General features: G+C 38.5%; 4 protein-coding genes across 5 annotated transcripts; 3 read left to right on the top strand and 1 right to left on the bottom strand.

The window, feature by feature from the left end:
- Window positions 1-1,087: 1,087 nt before the first annotated feature.
- On the top strand, window positions 1,088-4,121 carry LOC119984136 (mitochondrial phosphate carrier protein 3, mitochondrial-like). The gene is made up of 6 exons (XM_038827948.1): window positions 1,088-1,596; window positions 2,107-2,468; window positions 2,550-2,593; window positions 3,206-3,420; window positions 3,537-3,661; window positions 3,808-4,121. Exons 1-6 carry the CDS (start codon window positions 1,282-1,284, stop codon window positions 3,854-3,856), a joined length of 1,110 nt encoding a protein of 369 aa, XP_038683876.1. The 5' UTR covers window positions 1,088-1,281; the 3' UTR covers window positions 3,857-4,121.
- A 589-nt stretch (window positions 4,122-4,710) lies between these two features.
- Window positions 4,711-8,120, top strand: LOC119984137. Its single transcript, XM_038827949.1, has 2 exons — window positions 4,711-5,852; window positions 7,509-8,120. The coding sequence occupies exon 1, from the start codon at window positions 5,000-5,002 to the stop codon at window positions 5,813-5,815; it is 816 nt and encodes a 271-aa protein (XP_038683877.1). The 5' UTR covers window positions 4,711-4,999; the 3' UTR covers window positions 5,816-5,852; window positions 7,509-8,120.
- Window positions 8,121-15,141: 7,021 nt separating this feature from the next.
- On the bottom strand, window positions 15,142-16,214 carry LOC119983350 (CASP-like protein 1F1). Its single transcript, XM_038827026.1, has 3 exons — window positions 15,878-16,214; window positions 15,676-15,799; window positions 15,142-15,567 (listed from the first exon to the last, which is right to left on the bottom strand). The coding sequence occupies exons 1-3, from the start codon at window positions 16,075-16,077 to the stop codon at window positions 15,346-15,348; spliced, it is 546 nt and encodes a 181-aa protein (XP_038682954.1). The 5' UTR covers window positions 16,078-16,214; the 3' UTR covers window positions 15,142-15,345.
- A 3,701-nt stretch (window positions 16,215-19,915) lies between these two features.
- On the top strand, window positions 19,916-22,793 carry LOC119984035 (ubiquitin-conjugating enzyme E2 27-like). Of its 2 annotated transcripts, none has more exons than XM_038827787.1 (6): window positions 19,916-20,026; window positions 20,117-20,300; window positions 20,723-20,771; window positions 21,808-21,967; window positions 22,215-22,304; window positions 22,436-22,793. In XM_038827787.1, exons 2-6 carry the CDS (start codon window positions 20,123-20,125, stop codon window positions 22,541-22,543), a joined length of 585 nt encoding a protein of 194 aa, XP_038683715.1. In that variant the 5' UTR covers window positions 19,916-20,026; window positions 20,117-20,122; the 3' UTR covers window positions 22,544-22,793. The 2 variants fall into 2 exon arrangements, with proteins under 2 accessions (XP_038683715.1, XP_038683716.1); XM_038827788.1 differs by having other exon boundaries at window positions 19,932-20,001.
- The last annotated feature ends 191 nt before the right edge of the window (window positions 22,794-22,984 follow it).

Here is a 22,984-nt window from a genome sequence, read left to right as displayed (position 1 = left end):
AGATTATGGCACTACTGTCTCGGCCAAAGCATTGTGAATCATCTTCTCGATATGACTGATTGGTGAGTTGTAGTTTGGCGAACGAAGCTCACGCGCGACTCAGATGGAGGATAGCCTTGGGGTCAAGAGTAGACTCTACGGGTTGAAAACGGGTGAGACTTTAAAACGACAACGTTTGTCTAAAGGTCGATCGGTGTTGCGGGCTTCGCGGGAGATTACAATGTAGTTGTAAACGACTAAACGTCAACTCTGGGTATCAAGGCCCATCTTGGGATTGGACAGGGCTCTGTTCTACGCGGGCCTAACATAGTGCAACTTGGATCTCGTGTGCCAAGCCTTTTCAACAGCCATGTCAATATGTCCTGTTTGTTTAGAACAAATTGAGGCAAAAACCGACAGTTTAGAACAAGTTGAGGCAAAAACCAACTTGAAGACTGCTATATGAAAAATAAGAATATAACTCGAAAGGCCAAATTGTTCGTGGTCTTTACCTCTTCCATGACCAATGAGATGCCATAATTGGTCAAAAAGAGCCCAAAAGTGAAGGGTATTTGAATTGTATTTTCGTGGAATATGTACCTTACCATGTTGACCTCCAATTTATGGTGTTATCGTTCACCTTAAATATTGTAATGCACAAATTTTCCTTAAATGACAAATGGCAATGCCAAGTCTTTTGGAGATTACAATGTAGTTGCATGATAAATATGGAATATGACGGATATAGAAATGTTGCTCAAATGGAGTAAGCATATTGTTACCTACCCTAATGCCTAATATGTGTCAATATGCGTACAAATTTTCCTTAAAAAATACTTGAGACGCTTAATTTATAATCCTTATTTTATTCTATCAATACGGGGTGTTATATATTAGATGTGTTCCACGTGTATCACACGTATCAAATTAAATTTGGGATAAAATGAAAATCATACATAAATTGGAGTACGTAGCATTGCTCAATACAATAACCAGAAAGGAATTTACCATGCTTAAATTGGAGTATATAGACGCGGTTTTTCGTGTTTATACCGTTTTCTTAATATTTAGCCCTAATTTGCCACCATTGACCACCTGCCATTTATCCGCGAGACCTTTCTTCCGCTTTTTCTCGTCATAAAACGCAGATATTTTCGACTACTTCTTCTCGCGCTCCATACACTCCCCAGATCCACCACAAACCTTCCATTTTCCTCGTTCTCTCTCCTCTCGAGAGGGGACTAAAGTTCATAAACAAACCCAAAGCTGAACTGTAACCCCGGGAATCTCCTATTCTCTCTGATGGCTTTTCCCGAGAACGCACGCCAGTCGCTCATCCCGAGCTTCCTATACTCGTCGACGTCGGGATCGAAGAGAATTGCCGGTTTGGAATCCTTTGCGAATGCGAGTCATGGATCACATCAATCGCCGTATTTTTCATCGTCAAGGGCCGGTAGTGTTGGTGAGGCCAGCAACTTCGTTATTCCGGCACCAAATGAGAAAATCGAGATGTACTCTCCTAGTTTCTACGCTGCGTGTACTGCTGGAGGGATCTTGAGCTGTGGCCTCACTCACATGACCGTCACTCCTCTCGATCTCGTCAAGTGTAATATGCAGGTATATTCTCTTGATCTTCGTTCTATTTTACAGATTTTTTTGTTTCGACTATTTCCATGTTGATTCGATTTTATTTCGCGCACCGAGAATTGTGTTAGGATGTTTTGAATCTTGAATATTATTGACTGCTCTTGATTAGAGATTCGAAATGGAAATCGGACTGTCAATGATAGAACTCCTTTTTTATTATTTTATTTTGCAAGTTTTGTTTTATTATTGATGTCAGATGTCTTACCCGGAAGTTGAGAATCTTTTGTTTGATTCATTCTTTTTCCCCTTTATTTGGAACGGGATTGTAGAGAAGGTGATGATTGGTGCTTTAAAATTTGTCTCAGTAAGTTTGCCGTATGGATGAACGAAGGGACAAAAAAATTAAAATAATTGAACATTCTCATTATATGGGGGAAAAAGTGATATTGATCCTTGATTCTCATATGAAAGTGTTAGAATTTCTAGCAAGAAAACATTGACTTCTCTGATCGGAAAATGTTTTACCTGTGAAACCTTTAGATTGACCCAGCAAAGTACAAGAGCATCACATCAGGATTTGGAGTCTTGCTCAAGGAGCAGGGAGTTAAAGGTTTCTTTAGGGGTTGGGTGCCCACGTTGCTTGGCTACAGTGCTCAGGGTGCCTGCAAATTTGGATTCTATGAGTTCTTCAAGAAGTACTACTCAGACCTTGCTGGGCCCGAGAATGCTGCCAAGTACAAGACACTGATATATCTTGCAGGTTCAGCATCTGCTGAACTGATTGCAGATGTTGCCCTTTGCCCGATGGAGGCAGTCAAGGTTCGTGTCCAAACTCAGCCTGGTTTTGCCCGCGGTTTGAGTGATGGCTTGCCTAAGTTTATCAAGTCTGAAGGTGCTCTAGGGTAAGAAACTCATAGTACTGCTTCAGCTTATCCTAAATTGTTGGGTTTGGTACATATCTCAGAAATTGTAAATGTTTGCAGGTTGTATAAGGGGATTGTTCCTCTTTGGGGCCGTCAAATTCCATGTAAGGCAAAACAGCTTCAGTTTATACACACATTGTTTCTTTTTAAATGTTTTGAGGTGATACATCTTGTAACTGCTTCATTTCTGTGTATTATCACATGCAATGCTACCGGTAACATTCAATGTTTCAATCCACAGATATTTTCTCTATTTTGACATCATATATTCTTTTGCTCTCTGCATTCTTTGGGGTGGTTAAATGGTTTCATCAATGAACTAGTAGAATTGCAGGAGTTGTATGGAGTGTCTTCTTATCAGAGCATGGCTTGTGAGAGTCAACCTATGTATAGATTCTAATATGCATCTCTCTTCATTTTGTTGCTGGGATTTTGAACTTGTGAATCTCTTATCTATCACTGTGTGCGTGGTAGTAAAATATTTCGAATTACTGCATTGGTTTCCAACTTTTCCATGAGATTTTTTTGACAGGATATCTGCTGTTAACAAAATTTTGATCCCAGTGTGTTGCCTTTGATGCATAATAACACAGTGACGAAGGATATTATTGACAATAATCCATTTGTTGTGTTAATGCTTATGCTACTATTTAGTTTTGGAAGTATTCCATTTTCTATTACGTCTATTTTTTAAAATGGAAATGGGTATTCTGCAGATACAATGATGAAGTTTGCATCTTTTGAGACTATTGTGGAGATGATTTATAAGCATGCTATCCCTACCCCAAAAGATCAGTGCACTAAGGGTCTTCAGCTTGGAGTGAGTTTTGCCGGTGGATATGTTGCTGGAGTATTGTGTGCTATTGTCTCACACCCTGCTGATAATCTTGTGTCTTTCCTCAACAATGCCAAAGGGGCAACTGTTGGTGATGTGAGTGCTTGTTTCGTATTCCTGTGCGCCATATATACTTATTAGTATGGATGTATGTATGATTCATGTTCCTATGATTTGAACTCCACTATTTTCTTGGGCATTGCCTGCTGCAGGCTGTGAAGAAGCTTGGGTTGTGGGGTCTTTTTACTCGTGGCCTTCCTCTTCGTATTGTTATGATTGGAACCCTTACTGGAGCCCAATGGGGTATCTATGATGCCTTCAAAGTCTTTGTTGGGCTGTAAGTTCTTATCTTCATTTGTGTAGTTTGCTTTGTGTTCGTCCTTCCAACACCTTTCCTCATACATGCTTGAATAATTATTTTCCTCTTCATATTGTTATGTTCGTCTATTCAACTTGAAATAATATGAGGGTTGTCTATCACAGGCCAACCACTGGTGGCGTCACTCCGGCTCCTGCTGTTGCGAAGGCATAAGCTTTGAGATGGGCAGATATGAACAGAATATTATTTCTCTGCAAACTCCCACTCTTTTGATAGATTAATAACGGCAGGCTAGCTGATGCTTGCTACTGGTGCATGCATTATACTGTTTTGAGCTCATTTTTTATTTCCATCGTTCTTCTTTTGTCGTTCTACATAGATTTTTTGGAGGATGGTTTTGATTTCATCCTCTCTTATTTCAGACTATGAAATGAGGAAGTTATCCTTGATATAATTAGTTACCATAGTTGATCTTGCTGCCTTGCCTGATAAAATCTCTTTCCTACATCATCTCGCAAGCAGTCAAAAATTCTGCTAGTCCTTGAATACAAGGGCATGGAGATAAATGCAGGTATTAGCAGTTAGAAAGTCTTTATGAACTGCGAGTAGTGTGTAATCAGAATTATGATACTGACCAAAATTTATGGTATTTTTAGCATTTTGCGTGAGAAATTGGAGGCAAACTGGCTTCAAGTAGCTCGGCCTGTTGACCAAGGTCAACGTTCTAGGCCTGGCTCAGCACCTTTTCATGGGCTGGGCTGGGGTTTCTCGCACCGCCCATTGATGGAATGGCCCTCTGCTGTCTGATTTTAAAATTGTTTAAATATTTAACTAGGTGAATAAACAACTTCAATGAAATTGTGACATATAACTCTTTCATTACTTTGATGTAAGGTGTTAAAACACTTAACAGCAATGACAATGGTGATTTCTTTTTGTTGGGGCGTAGATAATATAAGAGATTTATGTTTTATTGATGTGATTGTATTGAGAAATTTGTTTTGTTGATGTGGCGTAACAAAATGTATTGATATGATATTATAAATTTGTTAGTTTGAATAACACGCGTCAATTTTGACACACTTTACTCCACCTCTCTCTCTTCGGTCTCTTCACTCCTGCGTCATACTCCTCTTCACCCTCTCTTCCTTTCAGCGAACCTAAACCGACAACAACACTCTCTCGTGTTCACCGATCGATTCTCTGGTTCTATACAGCATACAGAAAGCGTAGAGGTAGAAAATCTGAATGCTAAAGAGACGGAGAGCATACAAAAGGCTTAGATGTAGAACTTCTGAATGCTAAAGAGACGGAGTTAGCAAGTTTCTTCGAGCTCTCTGCTTCTCTCTTCAAAAAATGGCGGATATACAGCAACCGGAGGCGCAACTAAACGGTGTCGGAGGAGCGCAACTGGCGATAACGATATCTGAACCTGTTGGATCAAAACGGCAGCGAAGGCCAAGCGTCCGATTAGGCGAAATCGGGGGCGACCAGCCCTATGACTCTCACGGGCGAAGATCTTCCGCTTTCATCAAGCAATTTAAGCAACACCTCCCTCTCGACCACAGAAAGGACCCGAAATCGTCCAAAACCCGCCCTCTAACGAACCTAACGGAATTCCAGAACGAAACCCTAGACGAGGATATAGAGGTCAATTTGGACACCGTTGCCATTGGGAGTTGGCGAGTCAAGGATTCGAAAAAACGAGGCTCGAATGCCACCACGAAACGCGTTAGGTCCAATTGGATTTCCAGAGTCGCCGATAGTGGAGGAGGCGGTGAAGACATGAATGAGGACGGTACATATCGTGATTTTGAGAGGGAGAACTCTGAGAGTCCGATTCTTTCGAATGAGAATTTAGCAGATGCGAGATATAGGAGGCCAGTTAGGGCACGAGACCATCAAGATGGGGTTGATTTTTCGGGTCCATCAGATGCAGATGATAGGAATAACAATAACAATAATGGGAGTCACGGAGAGGATGGAGTGAAGGTTTGGTTAAACAGTCTAGGGCTAGGGCTGTATGCACCAGTTTTCGAGATTCATGAGGTGGATGACGAGGTATTGCCCTTGCTGACAATGGAGGATTTGAAGGATATGGGGATAAATGCAGTTGGCTCGAGGAGAAAAATGTATTGTGCCATCCAAAAGCTAGGGAAAGGCTTTTCATAAACTTCTTCTAATTTTGCTCAGTCTCAGCTGTGGCAAGGTAAGGTGCACCTTGTCTGATCCTATTTGATAAGCTTTTCTTCTATTTACTTCGTTTTCAATAGAGTTATAGTAGTTTTAGAGCGGATAGGGTGTTTTTGACAGAGTTTCTTGTTGCAATACTAACTTCCTAATCTCGTACAGTTTTCAACTGCATCATAATCTAATGATTTTGAAGTGCTTTTATTCTCTGTCAACTAAATGAGAAATCATTTAGTTGGTTTCTTGAGCTGACGGACGATGTGGAAATGATATGGTAATGCTTGTTTATGAGTTGAGTGGAATCCAACCGGCTTTTTCTGTAATCTATACTTTCCTATTACCTTTTCAAGTGTGTGATAAAAAAAGCCTAAAATTAGATAACAAAAACTATATTGTGATCTTCAGTGCAAAAATATCTTCAATAGATTCCAAAGTCCTTGTTGTTTAACTCACTTTTGAAGGAGTTATTTTGTATCTAAAGAGTTTGTACACTAGATGCACTTTTCACTTTGCGGCTTGCGCTTCTTTGATGTGGTTGTGCTTTATGGTTAATGCACTCATGTCGAGAGTCATGTACCTGATGGTCTGGTTGACTGGCCGTTCTCTAAGATGAGAGGTGGAAGGAGTTATTTTTGCATCATGTGTTTCACATTAAGAATTTGAATTGGATGGTTCATTCTTAAGAGTTAAGAACATTGTAGGTCAAATCCATTTCATCTTTTCTCACCTCGCTTTGCTCGAATATTTGTGGTTGGTGATATATATTTATAGTAGCTTCTAACCATTATGGTTCTTTTACTGTATCATAGTTTTAATAAAGTTGTGTGCATGCGCAAGTGTGGAACTGAAGCTTAAGCTATCTGATCAGTCATGTCTTGACTTCATGTTTAGCAATCAGTGTTGAGAATTTTGAGTTTATTTGTTTTCATGGGTGACTATTGGCTGCGTTTATGGTTTCACATGTGTGGACTGTGGATTATATGATAATTTCCATTTGGTTTTGAGTTATATTGGGGATTCGAGTTTAGTGGTTAATCCTAAGTTCTTCTGTTAGGGCTTTTGTATCAAGAGGGAGGATCTCTTGGTTGGTATTTTTTTGTCAAAGTACCATGGTTGGAGGGTTTGCAGTTCTTCCACAATCAATGAATTGTGGGTGCGACTGAAACCTCCCATGGCAAATTATTTTCAAGTTCCATTAAAGCCAAAGATGGGATGCTGGTTTGAAATGTCTTTTTTTTGTTTTGTTCGCTGGGCGTAAATCCTGGTTTATGTCGTCGTCGTCGTCGTCGTCCGACCTTTTATCTCAAAAGTTTGAGGTCGACTACATGAGTTTATGAGAAAATCAAAGGGAATCTAGTACTTGTATTTGTTTTAGCCATTCATTTCTATTTAAAATCATACTTTCATCAACTGTTATTGAATCCATATCCTTTCTTACTACTTCAAGCAATTTATTTTTAGATCTTCCTCTTCGCTTCCTACTCTCTCATTTACAAATTCTCCATTGCTATGTTTATGTTGTACATGTTCATATTATCTTAAACTGTTTTCTCGCAAATCCCGGTTTATGTGAAACCTTACAAGGATGGCAAAGCTGATGGGCCTAGACAGTTTTGTTAGTGTTTTTTTTTTCCTTAAAAATTTGAAACTGACAGTAAAAGACTCTTGCTGCCAGGAAAATCATACTTCAGATTAACGTGAACTTTAGGCCACTGCCTGTGAGTGGCTGACTGTCCTGGAGATTATGAACTACAGTAAGAGCTCCAACTTTTCTTTTGATAAGTTATTTTAGTTTATTATTAGTATTAGCATGAGAAGGCATACTTCAGAATAACATGAACTTTAGGCCTGTGTGTGGCGGACTGGCGTGGAGATTATGAACTACAGTAAGAACTCCAAAAAAAAGTTGACAAGTTATTTGAGTTTATTATTAGTAGTAGCATTTTGAAGGAGAAGGGACTTGAACGGTGGCTTCAAGTCCTTGGGAGTAGGATCCATCTAGGTCAAGAGCTCCCACTGTTATCCAAGTGGACGAAGACCGTAACAAGCTTGTGGACAGTCTAACATTTATCCTTGGTCTTGCCTTAAACATAACTTTGCAGTTGTTTCAGGGCCTTGCAATTGCTAAGATTTAATGTTGTGCTCGCATTCTACCCTCTCCTGCGGTTTGGATAGTTGTTCTGTAATCTCTGTCAAGTCTGACTTTAGTTTTAAGAGACTCGGAGCTTTCATAACTTATTCCTCTATATTACACCATTGCATAATTAATTGGATCAGTAATTTGGAACTTTTTTGTCTTGAAGGTTTTGCTTGTGCTTGTAAACATAGGATGTTTTTTGAGCAGTCTATCTCTTAGAAAGCACTGGTGCATTAGTAAGTACTTTACTAAAAGCATTGCTAATGTGCACACATTCTGGCTTTTCTGCATGTTAATTATGTTATTCATGTGGTCAAGATGATTCTTTGATGATTAGGCTATCTACCAATTAAGGCTCCGTTTGGATGGGAGGATAAAACTCCGTATAGTATAAAATTATCCTTTAATGAAATTATCGGGTGTTTGGATGATTTTTAAAATACTCTGGATAGTATAACTTTATACAAAAATGATTCTTATACGATGCCGACAGTATAATATTAAAACGCCTCTAACTCGTTTTTATTTTATACGGAGCACTTAGTATAAGAAATAACATGTCAAATGACGAAAAAACCCTCACTCTCACTTTAATTGTGGGTAATCCAGGCATATTACCACAAATCTTATACTATATAAGCCTAATATTAGATTTTTTCCAAACACTAGATTAGATTAAATTATACATCAACTTATACGAGGATTAAATTATACATTGGATGGTAATATTATATTATCCTATACGGAGTACCAAACGGAGCCTAAAGGTTTTGCTTTGAGGAAAGAGGATGGATGTGTAAGTTGCAACCCAATTTTCCAATTTTAGATTTTTAGGGGTGTTTGTGGTTACCCTTGATGTGCCTGTTTGATTAATTCTTCTTGTAATTGCTATTCTCTCATTATGTAGAGACCCTCCCAATCGGGTAGCAATGCGTAGTTACTGGTACATTCTCTATATCGTGTGACAATGGAATTTGGAGGTTGCGGCAATATTACTGCAGTCCTGCACGAATTTTGTAGTGAAAAATGCGGAGAAATAATTTTTAAAAGTCATGAGGTACTGAGAAATAGAGATCCTACCGAAGTGTAAAGGGACCCAAGCCTTAGTGGGCCGGCCCATATAGCCAGAGTTTGCGGGTTGGTCCGGCCCATAATCTTAAATTGCTTGGTCCGGCATGTTAGAGCCCAAGGGCAGGGGTAGGGGCGGACCAAGCCCTCGTGGGATGGGCCAATCCATCTCGTCAGTGTTTGTGGGCTGGGCCGACCCATGAATCTCAAGTCCCTTGGCCCGTCATGTTACAGCCCGGCCTTTTTTTTTTATCGGGGAAGGGGTTAGAACCCTCGACCACGTTGTACCAAGCCACAAGATTACTTGTGATTGCTTCTCAAAAAAAAAAAAGATTACTTGGGATTATCGTTCCCCTACTTGCTGAAAATTTTTAAAGTTTTAAATTGAGAGAAGCTAGGAGAGGCCGGGCCGGATCTGGGGCCTGGAACCCCAGCCTAGCCAGCGAAGAGTTACTGGGCCGGGCTTGAGGCCCGTTTGCCAACTGTAGTCCCCTTGTCCCAATGTTAATTTCCACTTGTCGTTTTGTCCCTCTGGTAAGAGAATGACAACATCAAAATCAAAGATTATAGAGGCCAAGAAACGTGCAAAATATCTACTAATGATACTGAGCTTTCGCCGAAACCTTCTGTGCCTTGTCGTGTTGCCATCCGTACCAACTAACTGAACTGAACAATGCAAAATGCAGAAAGGCTAGCTTTTGCCATCAAATTGACTAGAGAGGAGGTGCCCGCGGTGGCATGAAACCTAAATTGCTGTAGCGAAGAGGGCTAGGAACATTTTCCCTCGCTATATAATACAAGCGTCCTTGAACATTGATGCAGCAATTGTCCTAATGTTCTGTTTTCATAGAATAAAATGAAAGAACATTGGAATATCACGTGGACAGTGGACTTACTATATAAATCATAAATATGTGTATACCACGTTGACAACATCCTCCACCACAGCGAGCAAGAGAGCAATTTCATAATAAGGGAGATTATGTGATAGTTAAGAAACAAGCAAACAATTCATACTCAACAATAAAATCTAATCATTGGCTCATGGCCACTCAATATGTTATTGCTAATTGCTTTCATTCAACCACTACCTAAGATTACAAATTAAAACAAAACACACTTCTGGTTATCTATCTCAAAAAAACAGCAAGGGAATACAATTCTATGACATTAAAAAGAGGAACGGGTCTAGAGAGGCAAACACATTACTATGAATGGCCCTCAATATCTCCAGCTACTTCCAAGTTTCAACTTTCTATTTCAATGAAGTTAATGCCATTAAACCTATTACTACAGGGAAGTCTTGCATATAACATATAATTCTCACCCAAAATTTAGGGTATCTTGATTGTATCACATTTCACATCTTACAAGTTCTTGCAGATTGGGTTGAAACCTAAAATACCACTAGATGTCGTGCTATAAAAACCAGGGCAGCAGAATTTAAGTTTTCCACCTAAAAATAGTTTGGATAACCAAGGAATCATCTAATCATATTTGTAGTAAACACGCGACCTGAATTCTTGTGGAAAGATAAAACTGGCTCGGAGAAAGATAAATTAGCAGGTTACTATGGAGTAAAATGGGAAGGGAATTGGCATAACGGAAATATAAAAAGAAGGGTTAGAAAATTCGTATGAACATCAAGAATTAAAAATACTCCAGAGGTGTTCAGAAGTAAGAGGCGATTCCTGCGACAAAACAATAAAACTAATAATCTGAAACTCCGCACCTGTAATGCTCAACGCAGCTTTTTGCTTCCCTTGGTAGCTTTTGATTTTGAAGGGATGACAATCAAGTAAGCAAACAGAACAATAATGGTTATGAAAGAAATATGGGATCCATACTTGGTCAACAACCTCTGCACAAAAAAGGAAAAGAAATGTTGTCAACCACAAAGAGTGAAGTTTTAGATAAAAAAAAGTACTGAATAAGGAGCACGCCTCATTATTAGCACATGAGCAAGCCATACAAGAATAGAAGCATTCAGCCATTCTTTTTAACCCCAAGTTTAATGGACTTTGTAATCCTCAATGGTCCCCTTGTCAACAGAGAATATTTACAGGAGGTCAAACTCAAATAAATGACAGAAAACCAAATGAGACACCAATACAAACAGACATATTCACCTTACATTTTACATTCAGGTCCCAGGTTACCCCCATTGGTGAATCTACAATTCATTCAAAGATTAATCTGCCTATATAATTCCCAATTCCTTCAACTTTCGTCTATAAAACTCCATTTAAAACTTAAGATAGAGAGTATATCTTTGAACATAACTCATACAAAGATTAATCTGCCTATAATTCACAATTCCTTCAATTTTCCTCTATAAAACTCCTTTTGAAACTTAAGATAGAAAGAGAGTGCAACTTTGAACTCACAGGCTGCAAAAATAATCCTTACATTAACCTGAAATGTTGAGCTACTAGAAGTAGTTTAGGAAAACACAGCAAATTTGTTCATCCAGCACGTCAGACGCATTAAGAATACCATTTTATTTTTTTATTATGTAAAGAACATGCCACAATTGTACATTTCTTTCGCAATAAGAGACTACCGAGGCACGCTTCTTATCAGGAACTCTATCTGAAAGGATGTCCAATGGCAGAACTGGAGTTGAGTACACCTAGCAACAGCATATTCACCAGTCATTGCCCAGAAATTTGTCATTTCAAACAGAAACAAAATAACAAATCTCAACCTGCAGTTCGGTCTTTGTTGGGATCCCAAATGTGATGACGGCATGGGCGCCATAGAACACGCCCTTTACTTCTGACTCCAACGCAAAAGAATGAGAGACAACTGAACCACTGCAGATCACAAGTATTAGCCACATCTACAAAGCAAAAGACTAATCAAAGAAGTTCAACTTGGTCTAGGATGAGTTATAAAGAAATGGAGTAGCTTACGCGTCAAGTCGTTCCCATTACTTCAAAGTGTTGCCACAGACAGAATCAAAGACATCTGAAGCCAACTATCATCGCTAATGCTCACATCATATGCATCTCTGTGAAAACAAAAGTTATCCAAACTTCAGGTTGCTCCCTGAAAATAAACAAACAGAAAAACCTTGTGTTCCCAGCAACAGAGAATCAGATGGAACAACAATTCATGTAACCATATGCTGTTCTTCACAAAATTACAATGTAAGGGCGAGTTTACAATCCTAACCGCAACTCTACACAAATTAATTTCATTCGCAATTCCAGATTGAACAGTGATTGATGAAAGGAAATCAACGGTTGAAGATTCAAAAACCGAGACACAATGGCCACAAACATAGATCTCAAAGTTCAATACAGAATCCGCATACAAGTCCAAATTCAGGAAAAAAAAAAAAAGACGCCATAACTAAAGACGAGCAAACCGAGATCGGGAACTGAAACTAATTGACATTTGAAATCGAAAAAAGAATAAGCTATATTAGGGAGGAGGAGATACGTACACAGATCGACAGTTATAGATGTCAAAGGAGACAGAAACATGTTCCGATTATCCAAATTTTGAGGCCGGTAAGACTGACCTTCTTGTGAGCTACTACGAACAGAGTATCTGAGACGGCAAGTGCCGATGAAATTAACGGAAAAATCGCAACGACAGCAATCGCTCCCGCGCTCGTCTTCATCGTCGTTTCAGTTGTTGTTCAGTTCAGCTTTTGGACTCCAGAAGAGTGAATGACTGAATGATAGCGTCCCGCGGCTTTTCACAACGGAGCTATCCCCTGAAGAGAGACGATGTCGTACAGTGGTAGTGCTTATTGATGATGCTTGGCAATGGGTAATTGGTTATGACACCGCAGACGGCCGAGCTGTTCATTTTTTGTTATCATTTAGTTCAGCATTGACTTTTTGGGTGGTAATTTTTTTTAACCAATAATTCCTCAACCTAATATGCGCCCATCAAATTGTGACAGTTCTCAATTAAGATCGCTAACTCAATCCACTCCATATTGACGATAAGTAAGGTCAGACCGAAATCTCTCATAGGCTTTTGGGTTATCTAAAAACATAACGTGAAACTGTTGATGAATATGTGAGTTGAATTTACGACCAGCATTTATAAAAATTATCACAGTCAATATACCTTAAAACAGCTGAATATGAGTTTTCCAATAACTTGAGCATCCTCTACTGGTATTATTGCAATAATCATGGTGGTTGTGATCTTCTGATGGAGGAGATATAAGTGGTAGGTCTTCCTCTTGCCTATACATGAAAAGTAGCAAGTCAGGATAGCCATGGGTGACTGCCTAGAAACCACGAAAAATAATATGTTAGTATTTCTTCGCCCCAACAATTGCCTACTCGGCATTGGTGGATTTAGGCAAGTCATCCTTGGCTACCAAAGTCACGACTTAGCTTCACACAAGGCCCTCTCTCTCTTCATCTGAATCTACTTTTTGATAAATGTAGGAGCTTCGTAACCTCTATTTATATCATTAACAAATAGCCACCATGCATATAAATATTATATGGAGCATGTGTGAGTGTGACACAAATTGCAGTGATTCTATTCAGTTCAATCGACCTTTAATTTCCCACTTGAAAAGAATCAATGCATGATGGACCGTGCATGTAATGAATGGGATTCTTTAAACGTATTGGGGTTTTGCTAATCAAAACTGAAGTGTCGAACAAAGTTAGCATCCCTAAAGAGAAATCCGTACGGGGATTCTCAAGACTAATATCGCATATGGAATTGACAAAACTCAACCGAGTAGAGAGTAGTGTATAAATAAAGGTTTTACATCTCTCAATTATGACGCATTTTCTTGACTTAAGAATTAATAGTGACGCTCATGAAGAGTAAATCCATACAGACACGTAGCTCATAACGGACAATATGTTTGGATTTAGTAATGATTTGTGACCACTTCACTATCAATTCAAAATGCTAAGTATCAACAAATGTCTCCTGCCTGCCACTTGATGCCATCTAATGAACACTTTTATTTAGGATTTGTTCTATTTTGACTTGCCAATTATCACACCCAACTACACCTTTTTGATGAACTTTTTTGGGTCAACCAATTCTTAGCCATGATTCCACGATTCTTCATGTAAGAAAAGTACTTCACTGCTCTACTTGTCGCGAGATCATGTATTGGGCCCGAGATTGCTACTTGGTCGACATCAGCCCAAAAGGTGGACCAAGAGCACCATTAGTGTCAGTGAGGGCCTGCACTGCAAATCACTAGCTTTGTCATCTTAATAGTTAAGTAGGATTGTCAAAAAAAAAATCGTGTCAAACCAAACAAATCGTTTGGTCGGTTATTGTCAAATAGACTGAGGAGGTGTCGCTTAAGGACCTTAAGGACTCTTGAAGGGGAGACTTCGAATGCTAGGTTTAAGCCTTCTTCTCAAGACTTGTAACTGGATCTATATTAGTGAGGATCGACTGAAAAAAACCGATTAAATCGTCAATAACCAATTGAACGTGAGTTAAATTTATGTTAAAAAATCGGTCGTAAACGCCTAGTAATTAGAAATTAGAATTGTCAAGTGGGTCACTAAGAATCATCCTTTGGGCCCAATTCATTTTGGCCTTCCCTGTGGCCAACCAATTGCGGTCAAGCCCATGATTAGAATCCACTTACGGTCAAACGAGTACTATTCCATCAATCCATACCAGTGGGTAGTATTTAGAGAATTATTATTTTCTCAAGATTGTAAAAATCCGAATATTTTAGGTTAAAAAGAAAAATATTGTCAAAGACAAAAAAATTTACATCGATCCGCCAGTGATTCAGCTCTTCTCATACAGACAATGTGTTTTATGGGTCTAAGTATCAACGACGACAACACATGAAGAACAAATTTGTACAGACCCATGGCCCAAAGCGAACAATATCTTCAATGTATTTGGATTGAGAATTTCATCATGGTATCCGAACAAAATCTCGGTTCAATTAGACGAGCCTTTATATATAAATTAGGTAGGTCTGACATAATCCAATCAATAAGTGCGGAAAATGCAGACTAAAAATTCACGTGTGGTGCATTGGTTAACACGTCAAGCAAATCTCAAGATCCAATTCCTTCATAAATCATGACTCATTATCATAACCAACTCATTCTGTAGTTAATGGGTTTTGGTTTTAGCCAAATATGGGGGATACATGAGAAAGGAGATCACAAAGCTGGTCTGGCTTCAATCAACCAAAGACGCAGCCATAAGAATTACACAAATATACCCAATTTCATCACTTACTACTTACTACCATTAACAACATCGATCATGACAAATTTACAACCCTGCTTTCTTCTCACCCACCAATGGAAACAGTGTAGATTCTTATTTTCTAAACCTGAATATGCCTAGACCTGACTGCCGACATGATAGTAAGCGAGAGGAGGAACAGAACGGAGACGAAAGAGAGCGCAATAGAGCAAATCAGTTTGTGACAGAATTTGCCGAAGTGATCGCATATTGGCAACCATCCAATGTGACTATTCCCATACTGCCCCACGTACCCTATCGCCGTCGCCGCCGCACATCCCGCCAGCACCAACGCCATCATCAACTGCTCATCAAAATCAAAAACCCACATCAAAATCAAAATCCCACATAAAAAAAACTACTCACCGACTTGCTCCCAGGAAAAAATTAATTAATAAATTACTAATTGTACCAGATCATGGAGGAACAAGAAGAAATGTGAGTTGGGTTTTGATCCTTGACGGCAAATAACGAAAAACGTCAACAAGGACAGAGCAGAAAACCCACATGCAATAACGTTTGCAAAAGCGAAGAACCTGCAACAATAATTACATATATCAAAATGTCGATAAATCTGATTTAAAATGATTAATATTGTTAATCTGGCATCTTACTTGAAAGCAGGGGAGTAGCTGTATCGAGCGTCGATTTTTATGCCAAATATTTCAATGGTTTGCTTATCAGTAAGAACCAACCATGTTGCAGCCAATGTAGTCGCGATCGTCAAAATTGTAAGGCAAACTTGAGCTCCAGTTTGTAGCATTTGTGTCTTCATAGGTGGGTTTCCAGGGAATTTGTCTACAATGCTTGGCATTACTGTCGGAAAACAGAGGTCATGAAACAGAGAGATTTAATACAGAGAAGTTGAGATGGGTGAGAATAGGAAGTGCAGTTGTGGCGGATGAAGAGAGTATTTATAGGAGGAGAAAAGTGAGGAATCTTTCAAGGACAACAATGGTGATTTGAGTGATCTATTCAAGCGCAAAAATTGATGGGTACCTCATCTACTAGTACTCTATCTGTCGCCCTTCAATCTTATTGACTGGCAGATTAGACACGCGTGGATTAATGTAGGCCGTCTGATGATTTTCTTGATTTATTGCGATTGTATTGGAGATAGGCTCAAGTGCTTGACACACGGATGGTCGTGGACTAAGTTTTATTTTCTCCAATTAATTAATTTTCTTGGCCTGAGACTAGGTTAGCTAGCTGACCAGGGCCCCTGCCATGGCCATCGAGACGTCCATTATATTTACCAAATTTAAAATATTGTATGGACCCCATTGATAAACAGACTTAAGGTATGTGATTAGAACTATTGAAAAATTGCATTGACCTCTATTGCAAAGCTCTTCACATGTTATCTAGCTAGTAATTGTAAAACCCCATACAATATGCTTAGATATAGTAAAATATGATATTGTAATTTTTTGACTGCTCAAGTATGGAGAGGAGACATAGATTTGACAAAATTGAATTCCAAGAAAAAAGAAAGAAAGTAGATTGCATATAAGCCTTATTAAACCGATAAAACGAAATGTACTAGTTATTTGGTTGAGAAGTGGACTTAGTAGTCTAGTGCCGCAATAAGATCCTCACAAGTCACAACAATAGACTTATACACTATCCTTAGAGATCACGTCATATTAATTTGTGTGTGTGAATTTCTCGCATGTGGATGTTGTTTACGGACCTTTTCACATAAATCAAGGGCTACCACTTTAGTACAAGACCGAAACCATTGTCTTTGCTCATTTTCACGGCTATTGGATGGGAAAGTCTATATACGAACGTCCGCATTTGAGAATTTCATATATAATATTCGGTTATAGATGTTGTTAGAGTCTCACAATATCAGTTAAGAATCCATAGTCGAAAGAGTTTAAATGCTTTTAGTTTATGTAGATATGAACGCTCAACCTATCACATATTTTTTCTTCTCTTCTTTTTTTCTTTCTCCCAATATCAATGAGATTCATTTGACCTAGTGTTGTGAATTCCGTAAATCCTTAATTAGTTTGTCTGTTAATGACTGTCATTGTATTGCAGGCATCTTTAACTGTCAATAAAATGACGTTCACCTACAACAACAACAACAACTAAGAAGATCCAAAACGACTTTCATTTTAAGGGAATATGCAAGGACTAGTGCACAACCCATATATAAGGCTCTTCATAGAAGGCCATGCATGCACGTACGTGCCCATATCAAAATTGTTATGTTACCAAAATCGTTTATTTTACTTGGACAAGCCAACTATACAATCATAGTAGTTTTTAAATGAGTCCTGTGTACTTGAAAATTCAATCTACGTAATTGATTTTTTTTAGATAAATGGAAATTTGCTTTCTTCACCAATTATTGTAAATGGAAAATGGGTGTGTAAGGACGCTTAAGTAACCAAACCGACACGTATTTGAGATGTGCATGTGATGATTGATAGATATCTTAGTGACGATCGACATTTTGTTTTTTTTGTTTTTTTTTTAACCGAGAACGACACCATACTCATATGATATGGTCTTAAATTCGGAATATATATTAGAATTTTGCTTGCAGAAGTTTTTCGTCTGATAACATGATAAGTTGGATCACATATCATCACGCTGCTATATGACTATTGTTCCTAGTGAAAATCGAACTCATAACCTCCAAGTCCATAAGGTTTGAACTTAGATATATTCACCTATTAGACTATCACCCATATGATTGTTAAACGGCACACACTCTTTCGTACGTTACTCTCTTTCATCATCAATATGATGACTCTTATTTGCACCCCATTTTTTGCTAAGTACACCCCAATCTAGTGTATTTTCAAAGGGTGAATGGGGTGTACTTAGCAAAAAATGGGGTGCAAATAAGATTCATCCATCAATATTTCTCAAGCAATCTCTTTTTATTCATCTCCATCACTTATCACTATTGACAGTGTCCTCCACTCTTCTCTTGTTGGACACCCAGTAACTATAGTTTATTTATTTATTCTTAATTTTTTTTGTGTGTGTTGGAGCCATTTTGGGTGGCACTTTCCATAGATTAATTTTTAGGAAGGAAAACGTCGAATTTCCCTGGAAAATTCAACATTTTGGTTGTGCCTGTAATTGCTAATATTGTTGAGACTGTTAACAGTAGACGACGTTTTTTATGGCCTAGTTAGGCACCAACCTTTCTACAAGATATTAATTATGACCGTTTTCCCCCCATCATAACTATACTGTCTGTATCTGAGAGTTTCCTCTGTTAGTTGTTGTTATGAATGATGATATTACTATAATTTCTCTAATACTAGTGTAAAGTCTAGTAAACTTGGTCTGAGACTCTAATGATACTGTTTTAGAAGTTGTTCTTTCTTCTAGAACAAATTAATTTCTTCATCTTGGTTCTTCTTTACTGTATAAAAGTCATTATGGTTTTTTTTTTATGGCTATAAAGAGAGGAGAAAACAAACTGAAGAGCCCTGGGCCTAAGCTTAAAAGGATGGTCAGTCAGGGTGCAAACTGCGAAACCCGCGGTCTAGCCAACCATAATTTAGAGCAGAAGATTTGGTTAAAGAACAACTCAAAGCCATCCGTTTGTCGACTTTCAGCTTTCAGGCCTATGATCAAGTGACAAGTGTACAGTCACACTGGTCCAACAAATCAGATTTGGGCTAAAGTATCTTTTGAGAGGCCCATTAAGTGGAGCCCAAGAGTCCTAGAAAGAAGCCTAGAACGCAGAAGACTGCTCAGCGGGCTTACAGTTGGTCCGCTTGCAAAGTTCACGAAAGACAAAACTTGAGAGTTGTGACGAGCGTTGGGCCTAATGGGCCGCTTCTGAAAATTTACGGTAAATCAAATCAGATAAAAGGTCTTCTATTCTCCTAATATAAAATTATAAATGAGGGGAAAAAGAAAAGGAAATAGCAAAGCAAGCAACGGTGGGGCATGGTGCTTCGATTTTGTTTATAGGCCAGGTTGTGGTATTTGCTTCTCTCCTCCTCGGATGTATACTTGTAAATAATCTACGATCTCTGTTCTGTGTACTAAATAATATAATTCCACATTTATATGTCGTGGATTCTTCATACACGGATTTTATTGATGTTTTCCAACGACATATATTTAGTGCACATTGATGAGACTTCTAGATTTGATAGAGCTTTCCTGATGAAGTGAAAACAAAAAATATTGATCAAATCAATGTGTTTTGTTTTTGCTTTATGTTTTTCTTTAGTCCATTTGAATTTATCTTGGGACAGAGTTATTCGGATATATTTCAATGTTGTCTGATGTTGGTTCGCCGTTTGTTCTTTGATTTTGTAATTCTTCTACTATTTGTTGTTATGGAATGAAGTGTGGGTTTATACCTTAAAAAAAATGTACTTCTCTCCTCGGTTGTGTTTGTTTTTTAATATAATCCATGATATGAGAATGAGAGATAGCCTGGTTGATCAGGTTGTCTGCTCAAGACCTTGAAGTTCAGGGTTCCATTCTCATTGGTTTAACGTGTGTGGCATGTGGGCTTTTAAAAAACAAAAAAAAAAGATCCATGACATTATCTATAAATACATAAAATAGAAAAGGCTACAAAAAATTTTCCTCCAAAAAACAAGAAAAAGAAAAGAAAAGGCTACAAAAAATAGAAAATTATTTATTTAGCTCTCAAGTGTTTCCTCTGCCGTGCTGGCTACGGCCTACGTGCTCTCTTCTTCTCTCTCTTCAAAAGGCGGGGAGGAATACAGGGAGGCGTCAATCGGTGAGAGAGAGAAAGAGAGTGACGAGTTGGGAGTCTTCTCGTTCTCCTCTCTGATACTAGGGTTTTCGCTCACTTTTTTATAATCCAATTAGGGTTTCTGTTAATTCCGTCTCAGGTGAAGATGATAGACTTCGCTCGCGTTCAAAAAGAGCTTCAAGAGTGTAGCAGGGACATTGCGGCCTCTGGTATCAGTGTGAGCCCTAAAAGTGACAATCTTGCTCGTTTGACTGGGACTATCCCCGGCCCTATTGGTACTCCGTACGAAGGCGGCACTTTTCAAATCGATATTACATTGCCAGGTCTATAGATATACGAATGTGTGCTTATATTTGTTGTTATGTTGTAGAATCTGTTGTCCTTGTTCTCTGCTGATAGCTATCAGCAGGATCGTATTTGATTGTATGCTTTGATTAGTTTTTTTTTAATATCAAAGAACAATGTTTACCCTGATTTGTCTGTCCGAGGAAATCAAATTGGGATCACCTGTGCTTGCTACTAATTTCTTAATGTCACTGATGTGTCTGCCTAGAAACAGTCTCTCTTTATAGTTTCCATTCCCCGAACCTGCCGCTGCTGTGGGAGCTTTTGTTGACCTCGATTCCGCTGATAATTTGTCTTTTCTTCCTTCCGACTATTTAATTATTTGTTTGCTGAACTTATAAACGAAGAAGGATGGGAAGTCCCTTTGACTTGCAGTTTGGATGTTTGTTTTCTTTTGCAGATGGGTATCCATTTGAGCCTCCCAAAATGCAGTTTGCGACTAAAGTCTGGTAGGAAGTAGTTTGTCTATTCCTCTTCTTATCTGCATGGTTTTCATTGGCTTATTCTCTGTAAATGAACCCTTTTATGCTATGTTATGTAAAACTTGGGCCTGCGGCTAGTCAAATAAAATAGGGATAATTGGATGACTGTCATGCAACTATTGAGTTTAGCGTGATTGCTCAAATGTTATCTCGTGTATTATGATAATTAGTTTTGCCATAGGAGAAAATAAACAGTATACTTTGTAGGTGTCTATCTTAATTTGAAGTTTTGAACCAGCTTGTATGAACCATGTATTTGTTTTCTATTGGGCTCCAAAACTTTGGATGATCTGTGGCTTTGTCTTTTTGTCTCGCACTCAAGCTGCATTGTTTGCTTGTTATTGTGGTGCTTGCACTTGGAGTCTTGGACAAATGGGTTTGCTGAGAGTTTCAGTTGGCTTTGAACATGTCATGGTCCAGATTTCTGAGCATTGGCGTTTGTTTTGGTCTTGTTCTGCTGCTTGGTCCTCATATGACTTTGGATTTGCGGAACATAAATTATGCCTTTTGGTCTTCATTTGTGCTTCTTCTTTTTTGACCTAAGGAGGCATTCCATACCATTCAATTCGATTAAAAGTATTTTGTAATTACTTTTAGATGGTCATGGGATGCCCTTTGTAACAGAGTTTTATGTCGTTGATAGACATTCCATACCATCCTTATCCTCTGAGGCTCTTGGACACACCTTTTTTTTTTCAGCCAGTGATTTCATCATAATATTGCAGGTTCTGTAAATGACATTCTTGTATTGGTGTTTTGACTTTATTTATTATTGTCAAGCAACAAACTTGAAAAAATATGTGATGTAAAATTTGTCATTCTGAGCAAAATTCTAGAGAATGAACTGGTTTGGGTTTTTGAGTTGCTCAGCTTGTCTTAGGCTTTTCTATATACTGCTGCAAACTCTATATTTCATAGATTTATGTCAATATGTAGTGTATCATCAATTAAGCTTTGAGATGATTAACCTTTTGAGGGTTCATGTCTCTATTATCTGTGAAAGGCACCCCAATATTAGCAGTCAAAGTGGGGCAATTTGCCTGGATATCTTGAAGGACCAATGGAGTCCAGCTCTTACATTGAAGACAGCACTTCTCTCTGTCCAAGCATTGCTCTCTGCCCCTCAACCTGATGATCCTCAAGATGCTGTAGTAGCACAACAGGTCCCTTCTGCTGCTATTTTCCCCTGAGTGTCTACTTCTTTCTTTTTTTTCTTTTCTTTTTTTTTTTAATTTTTATCAGCTATTTGTTTCAATTTTTCTAATTTCTGCTTAAGGGTCTCATACTAATTGTCTTGGAGACTCTTAAGTCTTTCTGTTGTCACGGCATCTTTTTCAACGATGACATTTCCCCCTTTCTTTCATTTTTTCCTTTTTTGTGCTTACTAGTTTTTGTTAGCGGACATTGCAGTATCTTAAAGAATATCAAACCTTTATTGGCACAGCTCGGTATTGGACAGAAACCTTTGCTAAGGCCTCATCTCTTGGGGTAGAGGAAAAGGTACATAGAGTGTTTGGCGTTTTTGGAGAATTTTCTTGGGAAAATCTTTATGTTTTGTTTGTCAATGTATCCTTCAAGACTAATGTACTATCCAACAAGATCGATCTGGAAGCTTGTTTGAATTATTACAGGTACAGAAATTTGTGGAGATGGGTTTCCCTGAGGCGTTGGCAAGAAGTACCTTGGAAGCTGTTGGCAGTGATGAGAATATGGCCCTTGAGAAGCTCTGCTCCGGTTAAGATTTGCATCATCTGCTAATTATTTCTCCATGAATTTCTGATTGCGGTGCTGCCATATGTAGTATAATAGCCCTCCAAAGTGCACTTGAAGTCCGCCTAAATTATGACAGTTTTTTTTGGCCTTTGCTTGTTTTGATCTCTTCATCAAATTACAAAACTAAATTTAACAAATCACAATTGAACTGGTTTATGCTTATTGACCATTTTATTTGCATCTACAATCGAGTGGAGGATGCTATTTGTGAGCTCAGCTAGCCTTTTTATAAGCTATCCTTCCTTTGATTTTTCTTTGAGCTTAGGATTATGATCATGGCTCGGATGGTGTTGATGATTATCACTATGAAAGATATCCTGCAAATAGGTATTAATTAAAGGGGCGAAAGAACACTGTCCCGTAAAGCGATCAAGAATAATGGTAGATCGTTGCTCTTCTTGTTGGTC

The sequence above is a fragment of the Tripterygium wilfordii genome, chromosome 18 (assembly GCF_013401445.1).
Source record: "Tripterygium wilfordii isolate XIE 37 chromosome 18, ASM1340144v1, whole genome shotgun sequence".
Classification (NCBI taxonomy): Eukaryota; Viridiplantae; Streptophyta; class Magnoliopsida; order Celastrales; family Celastraceae; genus Tripterygium; species Tripterygium wilfordii.
This window is presented reverse-complemented; position numbering and strand designations above follow the sequence as displayed.